The sequence below is a fragment of the Aedes aegypti genome, chromosome 2 (genome assembly GCF_002204515.2).
Source record: "Aedes aegypti strain LVP_AGWG chromosome 2, AaegL5.0 Primary Assembly, whole genome shotgun sequence".
NCBI lineage: Eukaryota > Metazoa > Arthropoda > Insecta > Diptera > Culicidae > Aedes > Aedes aegypti.
This window is the reverse complement of record NC_035108.1, coordinates 147,071,883-147,093,852: the sequence shown is the minus strand read 5'-3', so window position 1 is coordinate 147,093,852 and position 21,970 is coordinate 147,071,883. Positions and strand designations below refer to the sequence as shown.

General features: G+C 35.6%; 1 protein-coding gene across 5 annotated transcripts in view; it reads left to right on the top strand.

The window, feature by feature from the left end:
- Positions 1 to 21,970, top strand: part of LOC5564260 (protein furry) — a 384,478-nt gene that overhangs the window by 49,061 nt on the left and 313,447 nt on the right. For 3 of the 5 annotated variants that reach the window (XM_021842640.1, XM_021842638.1, XM_021842639.1), the window contains 4 exons: positions 10,660 to 10,740; positions 12,022 to 12,341; positions 12,430 to 12,612; positions 19,156 to 19,299. In XM_021842640.1, coding sequence (XP_021698332.1) covers positions 10,660 to 10,740; positions 12,022 to 12,341; positions 12,430 to 12,612; positions 19,156 to 19,299 — 728 coding nt within the window. The remainder of the gene's footprint in view (positions 1 to 10,659; positions 10,741 to 12,021; positions 12,342 to 12,429; positions 12,613 to 19,155; positions 19,300 to 21,970) is intronic. The other 2 variants (XM_021842641.1, XM_021842642.1) reach the window with 1 other exon arrangement.

The following is a 21,970-nucleotide window of genomic DNA, read 5'->3' as shown; positions in this document are numbered from 1 at the left end:
TGGGGGGGGGGGGGGGGAGTGGCGTGATCCGCGAGCTAATTTAGTAGTGTGTGATCCTTTGACCGTGACGCTTGCTCCTGCGGGGGCGGGTGAAGCGATTATGTTATGCGCGCAGTGCAGTGAAAAAGTGTATAGTATTTGGCGGTAAGCTCAGTGTGGCGACGGAAAAAAAGAGTATTACATCCAGGTAAAATCGTTCATTATTATTATTTACTCACCTATTACCATTTGAAACTAAATACGTGCCAGGGTCGAAAATTAAATTTTCGATTCGGGAAGTGTAAAAACATTTCATATATCCATTTGATATCTGGGTGTTTTTATGCGGGGCTTACTGTATATGAAAATGACCTCAGAATGTGTGTGTATTTACTGCCATTCTTGAAATGGGTCGTTGGAATTTCAGTAGAGCTATCACCTTTCATCTCCCGGGCTAAAATTGTCTGCAGATATAAAGATATCGAAGGGTATCAAAAATACATGCATACAATTTTCTTCCATAAAAGCACTGCCGGTCAGTGGGAGATGGATTGTATACACACACACACACACACACACACACACACACACACACACACACACACACATTATTAGTGAGATTTTCAGCCCTATTGCTGGTTCGGCTTCGTTATAAAATAGGAAAAGATTAAGGTGAAAATGCATCGAAGTAAAACTTCGAATTTTCTAGAGCACAAATCTAGAGAATCAGACAACCGTTTGTGCTGGAAACTGAGAGCGAACTTATTATTTTGGCCTTGTGAAATAGCAGAAAGCTTGAAATTCAGAAGATCAGAATGCCGGCCACTACCTTAAGTTGCCGTAATTCAGCGCAATTTAGAAATAAAACGATTCAAATGATTAATTAAAAATTATTATTGCATCAATAAAAGAGCTTTATGAGTGGATCACTGTAAATCTGTTTTATAGTATAGGAGAAATATAAACTAAACTGTATGCATAATTTATAATTATGTGTTTTTTGAAGTACATAGTTCACTCATTGAAATTTGCCTAGTTTCGCGCATTTTTAAAACGCTTTTCCATATTCCATGCAAAATAATGCCTAATTCCGCACACTCGCGAAACAAGTTTCTCCAGGGATTCCTTCAGAAGTTTCTCTAGGGCTTCCTCCAATAGTTCCTCGAAAGATTCCTTCAAAATATTTCTTCAAGAAATTCCTAAGAAGTTCTTCCAGGAGTTCCTCCTGGTACCCCTTAAAGGCTTTCTTCAAGTATTCCTCAAGTGATTTTCTTAGGAGTTCCTTTATGGATTCCTCCAAGAGTATTTTTATGGATTCCTCCAGGAGTTCCTTTAGTGATTCCTACTGGAATCTTTTGAGGAATTATTCTAGGAGCTTCTTCAGGAATACCTCCAGGAGGACTTCCATGGATTACTTTAAGCATTCTTTCAAAAGTTTCTTCCGTTCGGCCGAACTAAAATGAATCTTAAATGCTTCCCGCGACGCAAAAGGTATTCTTCCAGACATTTCTCAAGTTATTTCTCCAGTAGTTTTGCAAAAAATCCTCCAGAATTTCTACAGGGATCTTTCTTAACATTTCCTACAGGAGTTCCTTATGGAATTCCTCCGGGATGTCCTTAAGGAATTCCTCCGGGAGTTCCTTTAGAAATGCCTCCAGGTATTTCTCCAGGAAATCCTTCAGGAATTTCTTCAGGAGTTTCTTCAGGAATTTCTCCAGGAGTTTCTTCAGGAATTCCTCCAGGAGTTTCTTCAGGATTTTCTCCAGGAGTTTCTTCAGGAATTCCCCCAGGACTGCCTTCAGGAATTTCTCCAGCAGTTTCTTCAGGAGTTCTAGCAGCAGTTTTTTTCAGGAATTCTTACAGGAGTTCCTTCAGAAATTCGTCTGAGTAATAAGCTTTTATGTTTTTTGAAACACTCCGGCCGTAACAAGGTCTTGGAACTTCAAAAAACTTCGTTTTGTAATTTTGAGATTTATATGATTTTTTACAGAGAAAATCCTCATTGCCTAATATTGTATAGCACACATTTTAGTTTTTTTGATAAATTCACTAAACATAAAAGGACGACCAAATAAATTTTATATGAGAAGTGTCGGTCCTTCAAGGAATACCGGAATATCTTCAAAACCAGATGATCAATTGTCAATGCCGATACAGATTAATATAGAATAGAGTTTTTTTTTTGAGAATTTGTGAAGATTGTGAAAAAATGGTGCAAAAATATAGAAAAACAAAATTCGTCAAAACAAAAAAAATGTTATCGCAATTTAAATATTTTTTGTGAAAAAAATAAGCTGCAGGTAGAAAGGTTAATTGAGATTCTTGAAATATTTCTAGGAACGGATTTGGGGATTCTTGACAAGGTTCATTATGATATGAATAAGCTTTTTGCTGGAATCCTAACGGTAATCGAGTCAATAGTTGAACAGTTTCTCAAAAGTTCTTTCTGACACTTTAAAGTTTATAAGTATATTGCTAATAAGGAATTAGATATTCTAGAAAATATGCTTGTATGATTTTTTTTTGAAATTCTTGACATCTCTACAAAAGGGTTGACGAAAAGTTGAGCCAAAGAATATATTTCTTGGTGGATCTACTGAAGTCATGGACAGACTCATTATGAATTTTCGTTGGCGGATTTCAAGGGTTGTTGACGATACTGATTCTAGGTGAAGCTTTTTCTGGACTAATTTTGCTATCAAGGACTGACAAATTCCTTACGTAGCCTTCAAGAGATATTGTATAGATTTTTAGCAGATTTATTGTTTTATTTTTATTATTCCCAACAAATTTCTTGTAAGATTATTTATGAATTAATATCAAGACCTTTGGGGATGAATAAATAGCGAGGTACTTTAGGTATTCTTGCTCCGATTTTGTGATTTCTTCATTAGATTGTTGGCTAAATCAATGATATACTGCTTAAGTGCTGCATTTTTTTATTTACGACAAAAAATTCAACCAGCCTAATAAGAGAACAAGTAAATGTTTTTAGACATACTGTCCCAGTGCATCCAACATGAGTTTCAACAGATCAATATTTTCTTCAGGAACCATCCATAATCCATATCTACCTAGGCTTACCAGAAGAATATTTCAGAAAGGAGGACATTTTGTCTTACCGCTTTTGAAAAAGGAGGACATTTTAAAACTTTGCCATGCCAGAACCAGAATTGACTTTTAGCAAAAAAAAAAGGAGAGAATGTCGTTGGAAAACACTGATTATTGAATCACTTGTTCAAGAAACAACAAAAATTTATATTAAATGTTCCAAAAAACCTTGTTTCTGCACCAAAAGTTTAAGTGGCGGACACTTCTATGACGAAAAGTCACTTCAATAGAAACAACTATAAACATCAAGCCTTATAGTTCTACGTACTTTGATACAAAACTTAAGTTGACTTTTCCGTTTTGCTCTTTGAAACGAAATTTTTTTTTTGTTTTTTGAACATATGGGTGAATTATTTAATATGATAATTCTTTGATTTTTTCAAAATAATTATTGAATAAGGATCTCTTATTTAGTTACATAACTTGTTTTCAATTGAAGCTCTTAGATTCAATTATTACAATATAAAGTATTAGAAGAGATTTAAAGATTGTGTGTCCCTTTTCGAAAAAGATATTCATAGCAAATCACTCAAAACAATGTTTTCCTCTTCCAAATTTTTGCTAAATGGTGTTAGTTTGGCTGACAACATTGCTTAATGTATTCCCATAATAAGATTATTATAATATATTCGTAAGTAATATGCAAAAAATGTTTATTGGATTACCCAAAAGCATTTCCGCCCACTTAAAAGTCCCACGACAGCATGCAAGTTTTCACTATTGATTGAACATACACAACGAGGAGTCGAAAATATATCATGAAGGTATCCTTTTTGAGGCTAATCAAACATTATTTAGAAAAGAAACAAAAAAAAAAATTAATCAAATTATAACATATCAAACATTTAACAAAATTTTCAAATTGAAAGTTCACAAACGGTGGAAATTTACCAAACTTAACATTGGGTTTCAAGCAAAACATCCCTTCATCCTTATACAAGACTAATGAATAGCCAGAGAGATTCTAACGAATTTGTAATCAGAAAACTTATAGATGTAAAATTCAATATTAGATTAATTTGGAAAAGGAGGACATTTTCAGTCCAAAGGAGGACAGGAGGACATATTATCAAAAAGGAGGACATGTCCTCCCAAAGGATACCATCTGGTAAGCCTATATCTACCCCATAGTTTCGAAGACATTATTAAACGGTAATGGGTTAGCTATTGAACTTTACTATTTTACGGAAATATAGTCTTAATTAAGATGCACCGAGCAAAAAATCTGTCTGAACTTCCCATAGATTCTAGGAGGTGGACGGTCTTTTAAATATTTCAACAAATTGTGTGTATCTTTTTGTCCAAAACTCCTTCGAAATTCAAATAGTTAGATCAAGTATTCCAAATTTGACCATTTTGTATTTAAAAATGAAACAGAAAATATTAAATCAAGAATCATTTATCAATCCGTTTTTTACCTTTTTGGAATCCGGGAAAAATCCGGGAAACGGAAAACTGATTTTGAATGGACACCCTGAGTCTAGTACACGACACTGAAGACGGCCTTACAGTTGAGGTCGAAATACGCGTGTCTGTCAAAGGATACAAACTCTTATGGAATTAAATGGTATAGGGAAAGTGTACCAGTTATGGCCATAGTGGTTCCCTATTTGACCATATGCAAAATATGGATAACTTTTACATTTTTAATCTTTCTGAATGTTTTAACATCAAGATTTATCCTTTATCTTACTGCTAAAACACAAAAGTTTTTTCAAAATGTGAAGGCATTCAAGATATCACGTATGGTGAAATAGGGAACCACTATGGCCATAACTGGTACACCTACCCTAGTACTAAATTCGGTTTTTTCATCTACTTATAAATTTTGCAATTTTCAGAAAAAAAACAATCATTAATGAATCTATGATATTTGGTCGAAAGACATTTAGTCCAATAACATTTAGTCGAAAGACGTTTAGTTTAAAGTACGTTTGGTCGAACGGACATTTAGTGGAATGGACATTTGGTCGAAACGTTTGATTGCATTAGAAAGCGTGACTAGGACATTTCGTCGAATGACATTTGGTTGAAAGTATATTTGGTCGAAGGGACATTTGGTCGAATGGCTTTAGAATAGTTCGTCGAATGACATTAGTTGAACGTAAATTTGGCCGAAAGCAGGGGCAAAAGGTATATTGAATGATCATTTGGTAAAATTTATTATTGTTGACTAAGTTTCGCAAAGTTGGTAAGTTGAAGTATTCTGTTTATATTTTATTTTGAACTTCTACCAATATCCAGGATTTCAATGATCATTCAAATTAACTTTTAAAAAGTACCTTTTTTCTGTACATTGACTGAAATATTTAGCTCCTGTGATTTTTTTTCTTTACCAATATCATCATTCTTTGAAAAAGTTATTTTATTACTCAAAGATTATAACATTATAATTTTTTGAATTTATTATTCTTTGTTATTGATCTTTGTAATGAACTGCTGATCTTCATCTAATGGATGCAATTGGAGAGAATTCTCTGAATCTTTTTTTTTTTTTTGTAACAGCTTACAGACAAGGGTGAGATTTGAATCGAACGACAGAAAAAATTGCTTTAAGCGAAACTTTTACGGCGAAATGAATGCTGGATATCGGTAATTCTAATTATGGGCAATTGGCTTATTGTGACTTCCAGGTTAACACATTCGTCAAGCAAATATATGATTTTGCTGATGATCGATAGAAGCGATAGAAGCCTTTGATGATGAAACAAGAAAATTGTAGTTATTATGTATCGGGTAAAAGTAGACGAAGGTGACAAACGTCGGCTTGCTTCCATATAAGATCAGCTTATCCCGACTCACAGAACATGCTGGAATGAAAAAAGCAACATGGAACGTCGAAAACGCAATAGGTTGATCAATATGTTGGGAGTGTAGGGTCCATCAAATTGAATAACACAATTTTGCCAACCGCACATAGATTGTTGGTAAAATGGTTGATATTTTTTTCTACTATTCAAGCACTCTGTATATTATCAACAAAATTTTAATTTCGACAATAATAGGACTTAAGGTAAAACTTTGTTTCCATACTACTTAGATTCGACCACATATCCTTTCCACGAAATGTCGGTTCGTATGCTTTCTGTTGTAATTAAAACTTTTCGATCAAATGTCCATTCGACGAAATGTCCGTTCGAACAAACGTCATTCGACTAAATGTCATTCGACCGAATGTCTTTCGACCAAACGTCATAGATTCGAATAGCGGTCGAACCGACATTTAGTCGAATGTAAATAGTATGAAAACGACGTTATTCGTTTAGTACGATTATAGTCAAGCAAGCTAACTTCAGTCACTGCAGTCAACTCTTCTTACCTCATCCGATATACAGAATAAGCACAATTTTCTAATTTAGCTATTTTCAACAATAAATTCAAAAGAACATTATGTTTACATGGACTACGCAGAAGAATTTCTTTATGTTGAGATTACTATCCCGTTAATTTATTTTACTTACGAATAAAAAGTTGTTTCGAAGTAAAATTAACTTACGCCAACACTAATTAACGTCAAATTACTATCCGATAACATTCACGTTCCTAGACTTGTCATGCTCACAAATCTACTTACTTTTAACTTGCAAAGAAAAGTGTAGGTGCTAAGATGACCCCCTCTCATGCAGGAGACCACCTATCCAGTTTGCCGACGCGCACTTTGTTTTGATTTCTGCAATGTTTTTTTAGATCGATAAAGCAGCAGGGAATCATTTCAGATATGTGGATAAAGCAGAACAAAATGCTGAGTAAACAGTGCTAATTATTCTAAACTCAATATAAAATTTACTTCGAGTCCACCAAATTATAGTTGAATTTTGACGTTTGACGTATGTTAGTTCAATAAAAAATATAGTTGTCAACAACTATATGGCATAGTTATTTTCAACAATATACTGTCAAATCAACTATATTTATTGACCAGAACAATCGAAGTTGCACCGGCAGCTTCATTTTTGTACCGCTGAAAAACATTTTCAAATCACGATATTGTTTTTTGCTTCTCGATTTTTGCATTATTTTTTCCAAGTTCACAAAAAATTCTTCTAGTTTTCTAATATGTGTCGATATTGATAATTGGTCATCTGGATCCGGAGATATTCCAAAATTCGACGCGTAGTCATAACCCACGTAAATATCTCAGGCTACAGATTTTTTTTATCGTATTCAGATATTTACTCCCCGGAATGATACATTAATGCGAGTATGTTGTAAAAAAAAATATGAAGCAATTTGATGCAGCCGTCTTTGAGTAATGAGAATTTATGTTTCTGGTACCACGCTGGACAAATAAAGTTCTTGAAAACTTTAAAAACTTCATATCGTAATTTTTAGATTTCTCCAAGAATACTGAAACGATTTATATGATTTCGTCAGAGTAGCTCCTTATTACCTGGCATTGTAGTACATATTTTATATTATTTTTGATAAAGTGATCAAAAACGAAATGGCCGCAAAAGACATTTAATATGGAGAATGTCGGTCCCCCAAGGAACATCGGAATACCATCAAAACTAGATCACCATTGATTAATATCGACACGAATTAATCTCTTAATCTAGAAGAGTCTTTTGAGATCTTGTGATAAAATGGTGCAAAAATATCGAGAAACAAAAAAGTTATCGCGTTTTGAATATTTTTTTTAGCGGTAAAAAATGAAGCTGCCGGTAGAGGGGTTAATGAATGGGGCTTAGAATTAGCTTACCATTCTTCAATGTGCACAAAATGAGAGCTCAAATATTAAAAGTCAACAACGTCGTCAATAAGGGTTAGACAACCCTTGTTACTAGAGACCGAGTATACCTCTGCATCTCCACAGTTGTCATGGAAAGGATATTGGGTTAGTGGGATAAAGTAGAGATCTGGGAGTTCCGTGTTGTCTATTGCCTAATGTTCGTGATTGTTCAGTCTGTGCAGCCCTTGGCTGAAGACGGTGTAAATTGTCTTGAGAAACTCTTTGTAATGCTTGTAACAAACTACTGCAATTGTATGTTTCAAGGAATTTCTAGAACCTTTTTTGGTAGAATTGTTAAAGAATTTCGAAGAGATTGCTGCGTGTATTTCATAAAGGATTTTTTTTTGCATTAATGCCTAGAGTGAGTCCTGGTCCAATCCTAGAATGAAAGCCTGGAAAATTGTTGAGCTTATCCATAATTGATTGCCCATTTTTTGATGGAATTCTCGAAAACATCTGGAAGGAATAACGGAGATAAAACGCAAGAAAAACCCAGTACATATTCGTCAATGAAGCGCTGGAAGAATGTTCGTGTACCCGAGCAGAAGAAAATAACTACTGAACCTTAAATTGAGGTATTCCATACCAGATAATTTCCAATACTGACAACCTGAATGAGCCCTGCATAAGAGGTAAAATACCTCAAATAATACCTTCTGCATATTCTACAAATACCAAGCTGATAATTAGATCAGGTATTGTAATCCATAAATAATACTTGATGGATTTTCATATAAAAGTGAAATTTTTCAATAGTAGTTCAATACCTACAGCAGTCCTCAATAGCTATCGAATTCCAAAATGAAGTATTTTTAATTGTTTAACACATTTTTTTCAAATACCATTTGAATACCAAAATGAGGTATTAATAACTGAAAAATACCTAATTGTGGTATGATACCAAAATATGGTATGCATAAGTTATTGCGAGTTATTCTTTCCTCCTCGGATAGTAGTTACTTGTGTTCTGAAGGGATGGCAGTAGATTGTCTAATAGAATCTCTGTAACAATCACTGAAAAAGTTCTTGAAGGTGTTTTCTCAAATAACTAAGCAGGAATATTTTCCAAAAAAAAAAATCTTGTTGAGTTCCGCAACTAGGGTTGTCATGTCTATTACGGCTTAAACCAGCCGATGGTGTTTTTGAAAAAACCTGAAGTTCGTAGACACAAAAGTCAATTTGGACAAAATAATATGTAAAAATCAGCCCTTAGATGCCCAATTCGACTCTCCTAAGCATGCCTACGAACAACAGTGAGAATTTTATTTTTAGCGTCGCACTGTCTAGTGTCTAGTCGTGGAATCGAAGCCCACCAGAACGATTCCATTATTTTTCACAATTTTACATCTCAATTTGTCCAAATTGATCTTTGTGTCTACGAACTTCAGGTTTTTTCAATCTTGATGAGTTGCCGGAGATTACCCAAGAATAAACATTTTAGAAATAATGCTTTGATGATTTAATTAAGTTGTTTCTGAGTAATACTTGGCACTAAACGCTGCTCTGGTTTGAATCCTAGGTTACTGAAATAACTAATACGATTCATACATCAATGCACTTCCTGATTCTTGAAACACATTATTTGGCGAAACACGTTGAATCATCAGAATACTTTCTTGAGAGATTTTATCAGCACAAATATTTACCAGAATGAATCATTGGGGAATATATAGAAGAAACTCTGAAGAAATAGCCGGAGTTATGTCTAAATAGATTACTTTAGGATAAATAGCAGTTTTGTTTACAAGGTCAATGACAAAAGCCTGTGGAGCATTGCATAACGAATTTATATCGGGTTGTTTGGTGGATTTGCGCCAGAGCATGGAGAAGCATGGTGTTTTTGTACACACCAAGCATTATCGAAGGGTTTTCGCATGAAGCAATTATTTTATTATACCTGGCAGTAGTTTCCTCACTCCACTCTGGATACGCCTATGTAGTCATAACAAATTGATACAATCGTTTTAGAATAATGAGCATTTTTGTATATGGTACTACTCTTTTTTTTTTGTTTTTTACAAGGGGGAAATCTGCAAACAGATCCCCTGAGACGGTAACTCAGGGAATGCTCATCCTCGCACCAACGACGACCCGCTTAAACCAGCCTATGCACTGTGCTTGAGCAATTCATTTAGAATTGCTCAAGTGGTGAACAGTGCATCGACATGACCCTTGGACTCAGACCCTTATCGCCCCGGAACCACCTTACGGTATTTCTTCGGGGAGGTATGGTACCACTCTCGATAAAGAGGATATACATATCATTGGAAAACCAAAAAAAAAAAAGAAAAAATCTGTTTTCCAAATTCCCTAGAGACATCTCATCGGATTTGATTTTTTTTCGTAGAGAAGCTCTTCAAAATCTGACAATTTACATATCTAATTATTTTAATAAATTTATTAATAACAAATCAATTCAGATGATCAATTCTCAATATTCATATTTATTTTAAAGATAAATGAATTTTTTAAGTACTTATGGAAACATGGTGCCAAAAAATTAATGAAATTAATGTTTAAGAGATTTGAATAGTGTTACTTGTGGTAAAAATAATGCAACCGATAGAGAGGGTAACAAAGATATTATATGCGCAACATATGTAAAAACTAATTTCTAAAAGAAGCTTCGGAGTATTTTGATTGGAAGACAAATGCATCGAAATCCAACATTGGGTTATAAGCTGGTGTTAAAGCAAATTTGGTTATTGTTTCATTAGATGATCCTTTGTTTAATTCTGGGAAAGTATGGCAATTGTGTTTTCATTATATAATTTCTATGACATAGCTTCTGACGCAAATGTTTTATATTTTTCTCTCTTGCATCACAATCTACGCAGGTGAAAATTCTCATGAAGGCCCTCGGTATTGTGGAAAGCGAACCCCCACTGATTGATGTCATCGATAGGTGCTGCCCGCAGGTAAGTGATTGATATTTCTATTTTGAATTGGTATACTGTCGCGATACAAAGTCAACAGCTCAGTTAGGCGAATCAATTATTTTAATTAGAATTCTAGTAAAAGTTTTTGTAAAAAAAAAAAAAAACGCTGGGAATCGATAACACGGCGTAGGTTGTTGTTACAGTGGCTGAAATTTATATTCGTACAGGGTACTGTTTTCACATAAAGTTGGTAAAAAACTATCAAAATATTTGTATGGACCTTGGTGATTGTCAAGTTCCCTCTCCCCCTCTTTTATGTATGACCACCTAGTTTATGGGCGACCACAAAGAGTTTGAGTTGAAGTGTATTCAGTTTACAGAAAATACAAACAGTTCTTGTCAAGTTTTCAAAATATTTTGGCCTAATTTCAAACTTATTGTCACACATATTGAGATGTTCGGTAATCCAAACCGCATAGTTTTTAAATTAAAAAAACTCATTACGCGTGGTAAAGGTGGATAAATTGTGAGTGAAATTATGAAAAAAAAAAACGTGCTCAGTTGGGTTGCGAACTTATAACTCTTGTATGCTAGACGAGTGCTTTACCAACTAAGCTACCGAGCCACTTGGTGAATTTCGAATTCAAAACCCAACATTTCACGCAGACCCTGCTTATTTTCCGTAACCATCCATCTCATGTATACTACATACACGCGCAGAGCGAGTGGCAAAACCTAGAATTTCTTGGCTCAAATAACGTATGTCCTTAAGCTATTGAACAATTTTGACGCAATCTTTCTAAATGGTCAAGCTCCTGATATATTTGCAAAACAAAAATCCGAAACTGAACAATTACCTCATGTCAGCCCTTGAGCTCCTAAACAACTTGGTCGAAGATGTTTCTTCTATATTTAATCTAGATCACGAGGTGATATTTCATGTTGAACATGAAAAACCAAGGGAGTTCTACAAAGTGCAATGCGCGACTACTCGCGTTTCGAAAATTAGCACGATAACCGAAAAGCTAATAAAGTAAATTCTTCATATCTTTGGGCTTATTTATAAATTTCATAACGCTGAAAGGGGTGGGTGGATGTCTTCTTGATGTTACGGCTCATACAAAATTTGTGAAAGATTCATACAAAAAGCGTTACCACCATTTTTGGCGTTATGAAATATGTGAATGAACCCTTTTGAAAGTTTTTACCAACTAGGTGGGAAAACAGTACCCTGTACGAATATGATTTTGAGTTCCTGTATGTATTTTGCCACTCAGTAGCGCAATATCAACTGGTGTTTGTTGTTTGCTTTCCATCCAGGTGCTGGAGAGATGCCTCCACATGCTACCGCAGGCCGACCGAACCGCTATGCTGAACGCCAACGTAATCGACCTGCAGTGGATAGTGGACCGCAACAGTGGGGTGTGGACGGTCGGGCATATCGAAGATTCTGCGAAGGCTTCGACGCTAACCCTGTGCCACTCGCAGTCATCCGGCCAAACATACGATCCGTGGAGTGTTTGCTTGTTCGGGTTTATGGAGCGTCAACATGTGCTGCAACATTGTCCGACGGCGGTGGCACAGGCGTGGCCGATTTGCTACCAACGAGTGACCAGTTTGTTCAACGTGATTGATCCGACGTAAGTTGTTTGATGGACGCTCGAAATTGAGTGGCATGGTTTTATTGGCTAATGTGATTCCTTGTTTTTCACACACACATATCCACAGACCCGTTAGTGACAACCGGGCATCGTTGTTGCGTAGCTCCGCTCCGCCGAAGAAACCAATATCTGAAGCTCAGCGTGATTGGCTTGCCCATTTGTGGAAGAATCAGGTAGCGCTGGCCATGCGTCTTGTCCCGCAAATGCCCAGCGTTGCCGTTCGATGTGCGTCGCCGGATCTCAGCTTAAGGTAGGACCTTTCAAGGATACATATTTGATTCAATGTTTAGCGTGGTGTAGCATTTCGGATTGTGTTTCTACATTTTTTTATCATTGTTTTCCTGATGTTACTGATATTTATGTGTTTTTATATGTTTTGTGTTGGAATCATACCTATACAACTCTGCTTAACAAATTTGTTTTAGTTACATAGGACCAAGATCATATTGATAATGCATTAGGATATGGACAGTCCACACCTTGTATTAAAAAGCATTCAATATGTATGCTTTCATATCTACACCCTAACTAGTGCGATGGATCACTGGAGTGAACGTGCGAATAACACATTTAAATTAGAAATCAAATTATACCTTGGAATACCAGATTAGAGTGTGTACATGTGCAAGCTTTGTGTGATTTATGTGTTATTTTCATTCATAGGACTTTTGTTAATTCTCAACTAATAAAAAATGTTGTAAATATGCCGTTTACCTTCTCATCCGAATTTGGCATGACTTCGGACACTGTTTAGTATACATAGAGAGACAATAAAATTCTAACTTGCGTGATTGCGTTTTGATTTACTTCTCTACCAACAGCTACATTTTTATCCACAAAAATATTCAAATCCTGATAACTTTCTTGATTCTCGATATTTTTGGACTATTTTTTCACAAGATCTCAAAAAAAAATCCAAAATATTTTATGGATTTGTGTCGATATTGATTGGTTGAGGTTCGTTGGGAGACCGACTTTCCATTTATAAAATTTCTTTGGCCACTATTATATTTTTACTCAATTTATCAATAAAATAGAATGTGGGCTATACTGTATTAGGTAGTAAGGAGCATCTCTGAAAAAAAAAACATAGAAATCTGTTGAGTTTTCTCCAAGAAATCTGAAAATTACAGGCATAGGCGTAAATAGCCAGCAGACCTAAGGGAAGGGGTCGTTAACGGTGATCATTGAAAACATCATTTATAGCTCATCATCGATCTAGAAGCAAGTTTTATCTATTTTTCTCACAAGTAACGTCGTGTCTTATAATTACATACATTTTACATGAATGCGGAAATGAGAGAAACAGTTTGTTCGAAACAGACTCGATGTAAAGTATATATAATTGTTATCAGACATCTCAAAGTCCTGACATTTAAAAAAATGACGTGTTCGATGAAGTTGTTCATAGCTCAAGGTTTGTCATTAATTTAGTCATGAAATATGAAATTTTGAAACAAGGTAGCGTTAGTGAGCAATAAACGTTTGTGTGAGGTCTTTGGCAAAGTTATTCAGTAGCTCAAGGGCTAGAATTGTTTGAAAAATGAGCTCTTCAGCAACTTTTGAAGAATGAGTTTTCACTATGGGCTGGAAAGTTTGTCTTTACATTTCATTTTTAACGTGTTTGGAATATTTTTCAAAGTTTCTCCATAGTAATTTTTATATCCACCTCCATTGACTTTGAACCATCTTTAAATCACCACCTAGGAAGCTGAAAATTTCACAGAACACTATTTTTCTGATAAGGATGGTAAAAAAGATATTGGATATGGGATTTAAGGACTTTTTTTTAAATTTTGAACCGCCCTTATGTACAACATTATTACGATAAAGTTAGTAATAACTCTAATCAAGCCCATTAAAGTTATATTATTTAAAAAAAAACTATAAAGTTACAAATGTTGACCAATAATATAAGCCTACAAAAAAAGCTATAGCACCAGAATGGCAACAAGCTCCTTTGATTCAATCTTAGACAGAAAAATATTATTATCGATAACTTGAAAAAACCATTTGTGAAAAATATCTCATTTAAACTGGTTGTTGGCAAAAAATGAAAAATTCAAATAACAAATAGTGTAAGGCAAATGTTAAAATTTTTGAACATATTTTTGCATCGATTTTTTATCTAAATATCGACTTCACCTCTCATATAAGAACGGGAAAATTTTTGTAATACCGGGAAAACAGGGAGAAAACCGGGAAATGAAAATCAGTTTTTCGCTGGCCACCCTGATAATCCTGAGAGTTTGGAATTTGTTTTGTAATAGATGTTTGGAGATTTTCGTAAAAGTTCAGGGTTGTTGAAAAAGTGTGGGGATTCTAAGAAAACGCAGAAATTTCAGTGAGAAATCTGGGATTCCGGGATAGAAGGACATTCACCTTACTCTTTCTTATGCAGTGTGCAAGTTGCAGTTCAAAACTTAAATAAGTTCGATTTCATCAGTAGTTAACGAGTCCAGTTGATGGTTTGGAGAGATCTCTTCAGGGGCATAATAGACACATTGAGCATATGCTAATTTTAAGACCATACAATGGCAAAATTTTTATTTAAGCCCCGGCTAGTTTCCAATTTTGATATTAGTACGACGTGCTACATTCATTCATACAAAATCATATAATATGTCAGAAAAGTGAGATAGAAAATTATCGGGGCAAAATGAACGCAAGTGCAATTTAGTAATTCTTAAATATTTAATGACTGTCAATCGTTCCGCTATGCAAAAGGCCTCAATCACAATAGCTAAAAAGTTCTGCACGCACAAAAATTGTGCGGTAAAAACTACCATTTTAGGGGGTTAACTTAAGCGCTCGCACCGACAATTTTAAGCAGACCAGAAATGCGCTTGATTTTACCATGTCTGTAGTTGGAATCAGATTGTTGTAAATTATTTCAGTCGAATGTACCAGTAATGTGGTGTGGTATACCGTAAACATAGTAAATTGGTCTGAATTTCCATGGTAGTTTTAAGAATGGGCGTCAGCTAAAATAGTTATTTTTACCACAGAATTTTTTCCCGTGAAGGGAGAACACGAAATTATTGCGACTCATTTAACAGGGCATAACTTTTCTACCATTGGGTAAAAATCAATCAAATTTTGCACACTTTCTCATTGATGTGTATTGTTTACATGCCGTCAAACTCGAAGTCGTGTTTTTCGATCCAACGAGAATGGAGGTGAACCAACGCGAGTCGGGAAAAATGTTGAACATTCACCATTCAACCGTCTCCAGAGTGGTGAAGTAGTTAACAGGGTGGCCACCGAACCGGGAAAAACGGGAAAAGCGGGAAAAAGGCGGGAATTTGATTCCACCGGGAAAAAGACGGGAAAAACCGGGAATTTGAGATGACTACCGGGAAAATCATGTTGAACGAACATTTTGGAGCTACAGACCAGAAGTCGTAGAAAACCGTTATGTTTGAATAACACATTGGAATGCTTAATTTTTTTTAATGATTTAATTTCTACTTTCTACACTATGCGTCTTAAAAATGTTCGACTATTCCCACAACGTCGCTAACCATGTTTCGAAATATTTTTCAAATCTTTCCAATACTGTCAAAATTACATTTATTTTAACCTTTTCTCTAACATTTCTGACTCGATGTTTTGAATCAAGGTTCAAGTTTTATTTTCTTACAATAAATTATTTTAAAAAGTATCTAATATTTCATTCTTTAAATAATCGTCAAAAAAATAATAAATTAAGTAGAGATACATTCTTCTACATGTGTGGCTTCGTTTAATTTCCAGCTTAAACTTCACACTTGGAATAAATCACAAATTTCTGTGCAATTCAACCGAATATTGATGTTTTATTTCATCGATCGATCCATGAAGCTGGAAAAGCTCAGCTGTCAAAAGTATTGAATAGTTCGGAGATATTTTATGAATTTCCGGTCCAGTATATCTATATAAATACACACAAATATAAATTTTAGCGGAATTCGCAATTATAAATACGCCGGCCAAACATGATTTCACAGATTTTCAGTGTAATTTTCGGTATATGGTAAAAAGACTGATTTTCATTGTCAATTCATGTCAATTTTTCCCAAACTTTTGTAAAATTTTAGCTTTCACCGAAGTTTTGACAGTTATGTAGAAACCACTGTTGTTCCATAGAAAAATCTGTTTCATTCTAAGTGTGTTGTTTGCTTTTGAGAACTCTTTATTTTCATGAAGAAAAAATCAAAAGATTGGAAATTGAGTTGAAATGATTAAGCTATCAAAAACCGGGAAAATGTTGGCGATTGTACCGGGAAAACCGGGAAAAAAGCGGGAATTTCAAAATGGAAATTTGGTGGCCACCCTGGTTCCAGGAGCGGTTCACGTTGGACCACGGCAAAGGAGCTGGAAAAAACTGGGACCGGAGAACAAAAAGACGAAGGGAAAAGTGAAGCGGATGATTAAAGCAAATCCCAACGTCTCAAGCCGTGATTTGGCTAAAAAGATCGGCATATCGCAGAGCTACGTCCAGAAAGCAAAGAAGAGAGCTGGACTACATACATACAAGGTACAGAACTTCCCAAACCGCGATGAGCGGCAACAATTGATGGCTAAAATTCAGGCACGGAAGCTCTACGAGAAGATGCTGACAAAATATTGCTGCTGTGTGATAGACGACGAAACGTTTGAGTTTTTCACCGGCAAGAGCAAGTTCGATGTGGACGACAAATTTAAGAAGAAGAAAATTTCGAAGTTCGCCTCCAAATATCTCATTTGGCAGGCCATCTGCTCTTGCGGACTGAGGAGTGAGCCTTTCGTGACAAAGGGCACAGTAAATGTCGAGATATACAAGTCCGTGTGTGGTATGAGGCCAATTCTGTCCATTTTGTTCCAAAGGACATGAATCCGCCACACTGTCCAGAGCTGCGCCCGGTGGAGTAGTACTGGGCAAATATGAAGCGGGAACTTCGGAAGAGCAAGAAGACAGTCAAAGACGAGAAGGACATGTTAAGAAAATGAAAAAAAAAAAAACTCAGAAACTGGTACCGGATGACACTGTAAAGATTTTGATGGAGGGCATCAAGTGAAAATGCCTTCAATTTTACACTCAAGGCTCCATCGATTAACTTTTCTTTTGATTTTTGAAGTAAATATATGTATAAAACTGCTCTAAAATTTTGGTTTGATTCTAAACATTATAAGAAAACTGGCATGACATTTTCGGTGTCGCAATAATTTCGTGTTCGCCTTCTATGTCAATTTGAAGCTGAGGAAATCTTAAAGTCAAATTTCAAAGGACAATTGAAGAAAAAAAAAATTCTTTTATACCGTCAAACGCAATACGGATTTCATGCAGTGTATGAACATTTGATGAGGTATGCACATTCTCAGAGCTTAAGGGGGTGTCTATTTTGCCCCGTGTGTTCAATATGTCCCTAATCCAGCTATTCAGAAATTTTAAGTAAGATTCTTGAAAGTTTCGCTTTAACAAAGTATAATTCTAATAATTGAGGGGCCCAGATAGCCGTAGCGGTTAACGCGCAGCTATTCAGCAAGACCAAGTTGAGGGTCGTGGGTTCGAATCCCACCGGTCGAGGATCTTTTCGGGTTGGAAATTTTCTCGACTTCCCAGGGCATAGAGTATCTTCGTACCTGCCACACGATATACGCATGCAAAAATGGTCATTGGCATAGTAAGCTCTCAGTTAATAACTGTGGAAGTGCTCGTAAGAACACTAAGCTGAGAAGCAGGCTCTGTCCCAGTGGGGACGTAACGCCAGAAAAGAAGAAAGAAGAAGAAGAAGAATTCTAATAATTCTTCAAGATACAACTCATGCTCAAACTGTTGTGGCTTTGCGATGAACTCCTTAGATAATTTTACGGTGTACTGCTTTCCTGACGATTTGTTCTAAAGTTCACTGAAGTTTAGATATTTCTTCCAATATTCATCTAGAGATTCTAAAGGTACCTTTGAAAGCAACTCCTAGAATTCTTTCAAAGATTCCTGTAGAAAATCTTTCAGGCATGCCATTTAGTACTAGCAGATATAGGATCTTGCACTACCAGAGTGGTGCCAGACATATAAAATTCTCATTACTCGAAATTGTTTCCACCACTTTGATCCACGTTTCCCAACAAACATGCAAAAATCATGTTATTTTTAATCAGGAGGCCAAACATGAGAAAATTGCTGGTATCAATGGTGGGACATGTCCCCTAGAAACATCGGAATATATCCGAAACACTCTTACTGTAGAATTGTAATTGGGATTTTGCTTAATATTTGAATTTGTGGTGAAGGGTATATTTTGAAGAGTCTCGTGCGTTTTGTTAGTATGGAATCAACATAAATAGCTGGTCAACTGAAATTGTATTCCAAACATGTCTTTTTTTTCTAGGATGTAAATAATGATGCTGTTTGTCCTTCACTCAAATGTACATACTATTGAGCCATTTAGGGTGGACTCATAATTTCTTGTTTGACCTACACGTCACCTGTGTAACAACACTCACGGTTATGGTTTTGGTTTGGATTATGTTATTTTGCTTTTGGATACTTTTCCATCAATTGATTTAAATACTCAACAATTAACTTTAATTCTCTTTTTCTTTCTTTATTTATGACCGCGGCTAACCGACATGAATTCCCCGGGGTCGATCGCCATATTTTAACCAACAAAACAAATACTCCGCTACTATCAACTACTACTGCCTCTACTGTTATTACTCTGCAATTTCTTCTATTGCCACCACCACCACCAATACTTCTCCCGATACTACTATTGTTTACAACTACCATCTCTACCACCACCACCAACACCAACTACTACTACTACTCTAGTCTGCATGACCAGTCGGACTCCCGATCGCTGTCCGACTCGTTGGACAACATTCCGTCATCCGTGTTTGGACCAGAAGGAATCGTAACACGTTTCACCTTACCTCTATCCTATGGGCGCAAAGATGCCAGACATAAGAGACAAGGGTAAAGTTTCGGAAGTAGTTCATTTCTTATATTATTAAGTTATCATTTCCGTATTTCACCTACGTTAAGCGACCTTGTTTGAGTTATTTTTGATTTAGAGTGTACATGCGTAGTGCGCCAGCAGCGTCATCATCCATCCTTCATCTGCGTTGGGTTAGGAATTATTGGTACTGAATTTCTCGCAATGAGTACCTTCAATAACACCTGTCATTGAGAACATGGAAAGAATGCTCACGTTTCATACTCATTCACTCATCGTCATCGTTGGAGGAGTGGCATTTCTTGACTATTCGCTAATTGGAATCATGAGAGTTGAAAGGTGAAAATGAAAATGTTGTGATCTGATATTAGTTTCAGGTTCCAATTAGCGAATAGTCGCTGTCGTCATCAACATCTCGCTAGTTTGTTATGATCTGGGCAGTTTGAAAGCAAATGCTTCGATATGTTTCCATGCAGTTTGGAATTAGATTAGCAGCTATTAGAAACTAGATCAATTTTGAATTGCAAATGGATGTTTAGGCTCTAGAGCATTGATACTTAGATGTAGATTATGTTATTGAATCACGCGGAATATTGAACTTTTTGAACATCACGTACAGAGGTTTGTGAAGATGGGTTATTGGTGTGGTGGGTTACGTCGTTGTTTTCAAGTTTAAATAAGAATTTCATCACCTTTATGATATTATTCCCAATCGATGTTCGTTTGAAACCTGAAGAAGACTTTTTAGTAAAAAATCACCAATTAAAATAACCGTTTGGAGACATATTTGCTGATGCGTACACGAATGGGATGGTATGGTTTCGAAATTTTGCAAACCTTAGAGAAAAAGTTACTTTGTCAAACGAAGCAAGTGGGACACAATCAATGTTATTCATTGACACACACTATATAAACATCAATCAACAATCTGTTTTCAGATCCTGAAAGTACACACTTATACTGCAAACCCGCATTAAAATTTGGTACTTCATTTTGAAACTTGGAATTTAGCCCTTTTTCAATTTTTCAGTTTGATTTTTTTCCTTATTAAACGCTTACAGGGTGACCAGCAAACCGGGAAATTAGGAAAGAAGGGGAATTTTAATTCACCGGGAAATCCAATTATTATCGGAAAAATGCTTAATTTTGGTGTATGGTCTAGACCTGGGAGGGAGAAACCAATACAAAATTTCTGTACGTCATAGTGAGCCGAGATTCCGCTGTCACGAACTGCCACTGTGAGCCCAGATCTCAAACATTGGACTAACATGGAAAAAGCGCGTAACTGATTAAAACACTTTTTCGCATTTCATCAAAAGTGGCAAAAATTGAATGAAAATCAATTCATACACAAAATGTAAGTAATGTCACGTGAGCACCTTCCAACTGATTGAATATAAAGCATTGAAAAACGCATAGTTTTACTTTTTCAAATGAAAATTATTAGGGAAAGTGTACCAGTTATGGCCATAATGGTTACCTATTTGGCTGTATGGGAAATTTTGTCAACTTTCACATTATAAATATTTTTGAATATTTTAACATCAAGATATATTTTTAAACCTAACTTCTACAACACACAAAAATTTTCAAAATTCGAAGGCATCAAAGTAATCACGTATGGCAAAATAGGGAATCACTATGTCCATAACTGGTACACCTACCCTATTTATTGCATAGAAAACTGTGGCCCATTTTCCATGTTTGTCAGGAAAGATCGAAAGTACACAACAAAAGAAAACTAGCGGTTTTCCCCAAGCCTGCCTTGATTGTTGTTGGCAAGCTGGAGTTATCTTGCAGTTCAAACAAACGTTGTTCTATATTTCGTGTGTAGTATCGGTGCCTCCCTCCCAGGTCTAGACTAGATATATCTTGACCAGGTCCTTGCGACTGGGAAAATAGTTTGCTCGACATTTGTTTAAGGACATCAAGTATAATTAGCTGATTACATCCAACATTTCAATGACGTCATAACCGTATTTCAAGCAGCCATAATAATTAACATTGATCTTTAGACTCGAACTGGATATGACTTTTTCAATTAGTCTGGTAGGGATCCGGTTCCAATACTTGGCACTCTTTGGCTACAATGTGCGTCGTATTGAACTGCATCTTATTGCATAGTTTCAATTGCATAATTCAACCGAGAAAAAAAACCATGCATTCACGGAAGTAGTTCTTTCAACTACATTGTTTTTTTTTATTACGCATTTCATTTTTTCTTTTTAAATTTATTTTATTAGGAACTTTTTAATTAGCAGTCAGCCAATTTCTTTGCTAGCGATGTTCTTGTGTGAATATTTTCCAGAAATAACCAGAAGTAACCTGAATTACAATGGATTTTTACGACTTAAAAAGTTATTATAGTTTTACATAAATATTGATATTATTTGGCATTATTTGGCTTACTATGGTGTACCGTAACAAAGCTCAGGATCGGTAGAACAAAATCATACTCGAAAAACCTGTAAAATCTAATACCAAAAATATGTGTAGTGATGAAGTTTGCGGATTTTGACATGATGTAGAAGTTTGCATATATAATGCTATAGACTAGAGATAAATTGTTGATTTTTTGCTTTAATCGTCGCTTCTGTTGAATCGTTGTAATTTTTGAATCTATCAAAAGATATGAAAAATATGTTTTTGAAGTTAAATTTACATTTGGGTAGTATAAAAAAAGCCTACAAG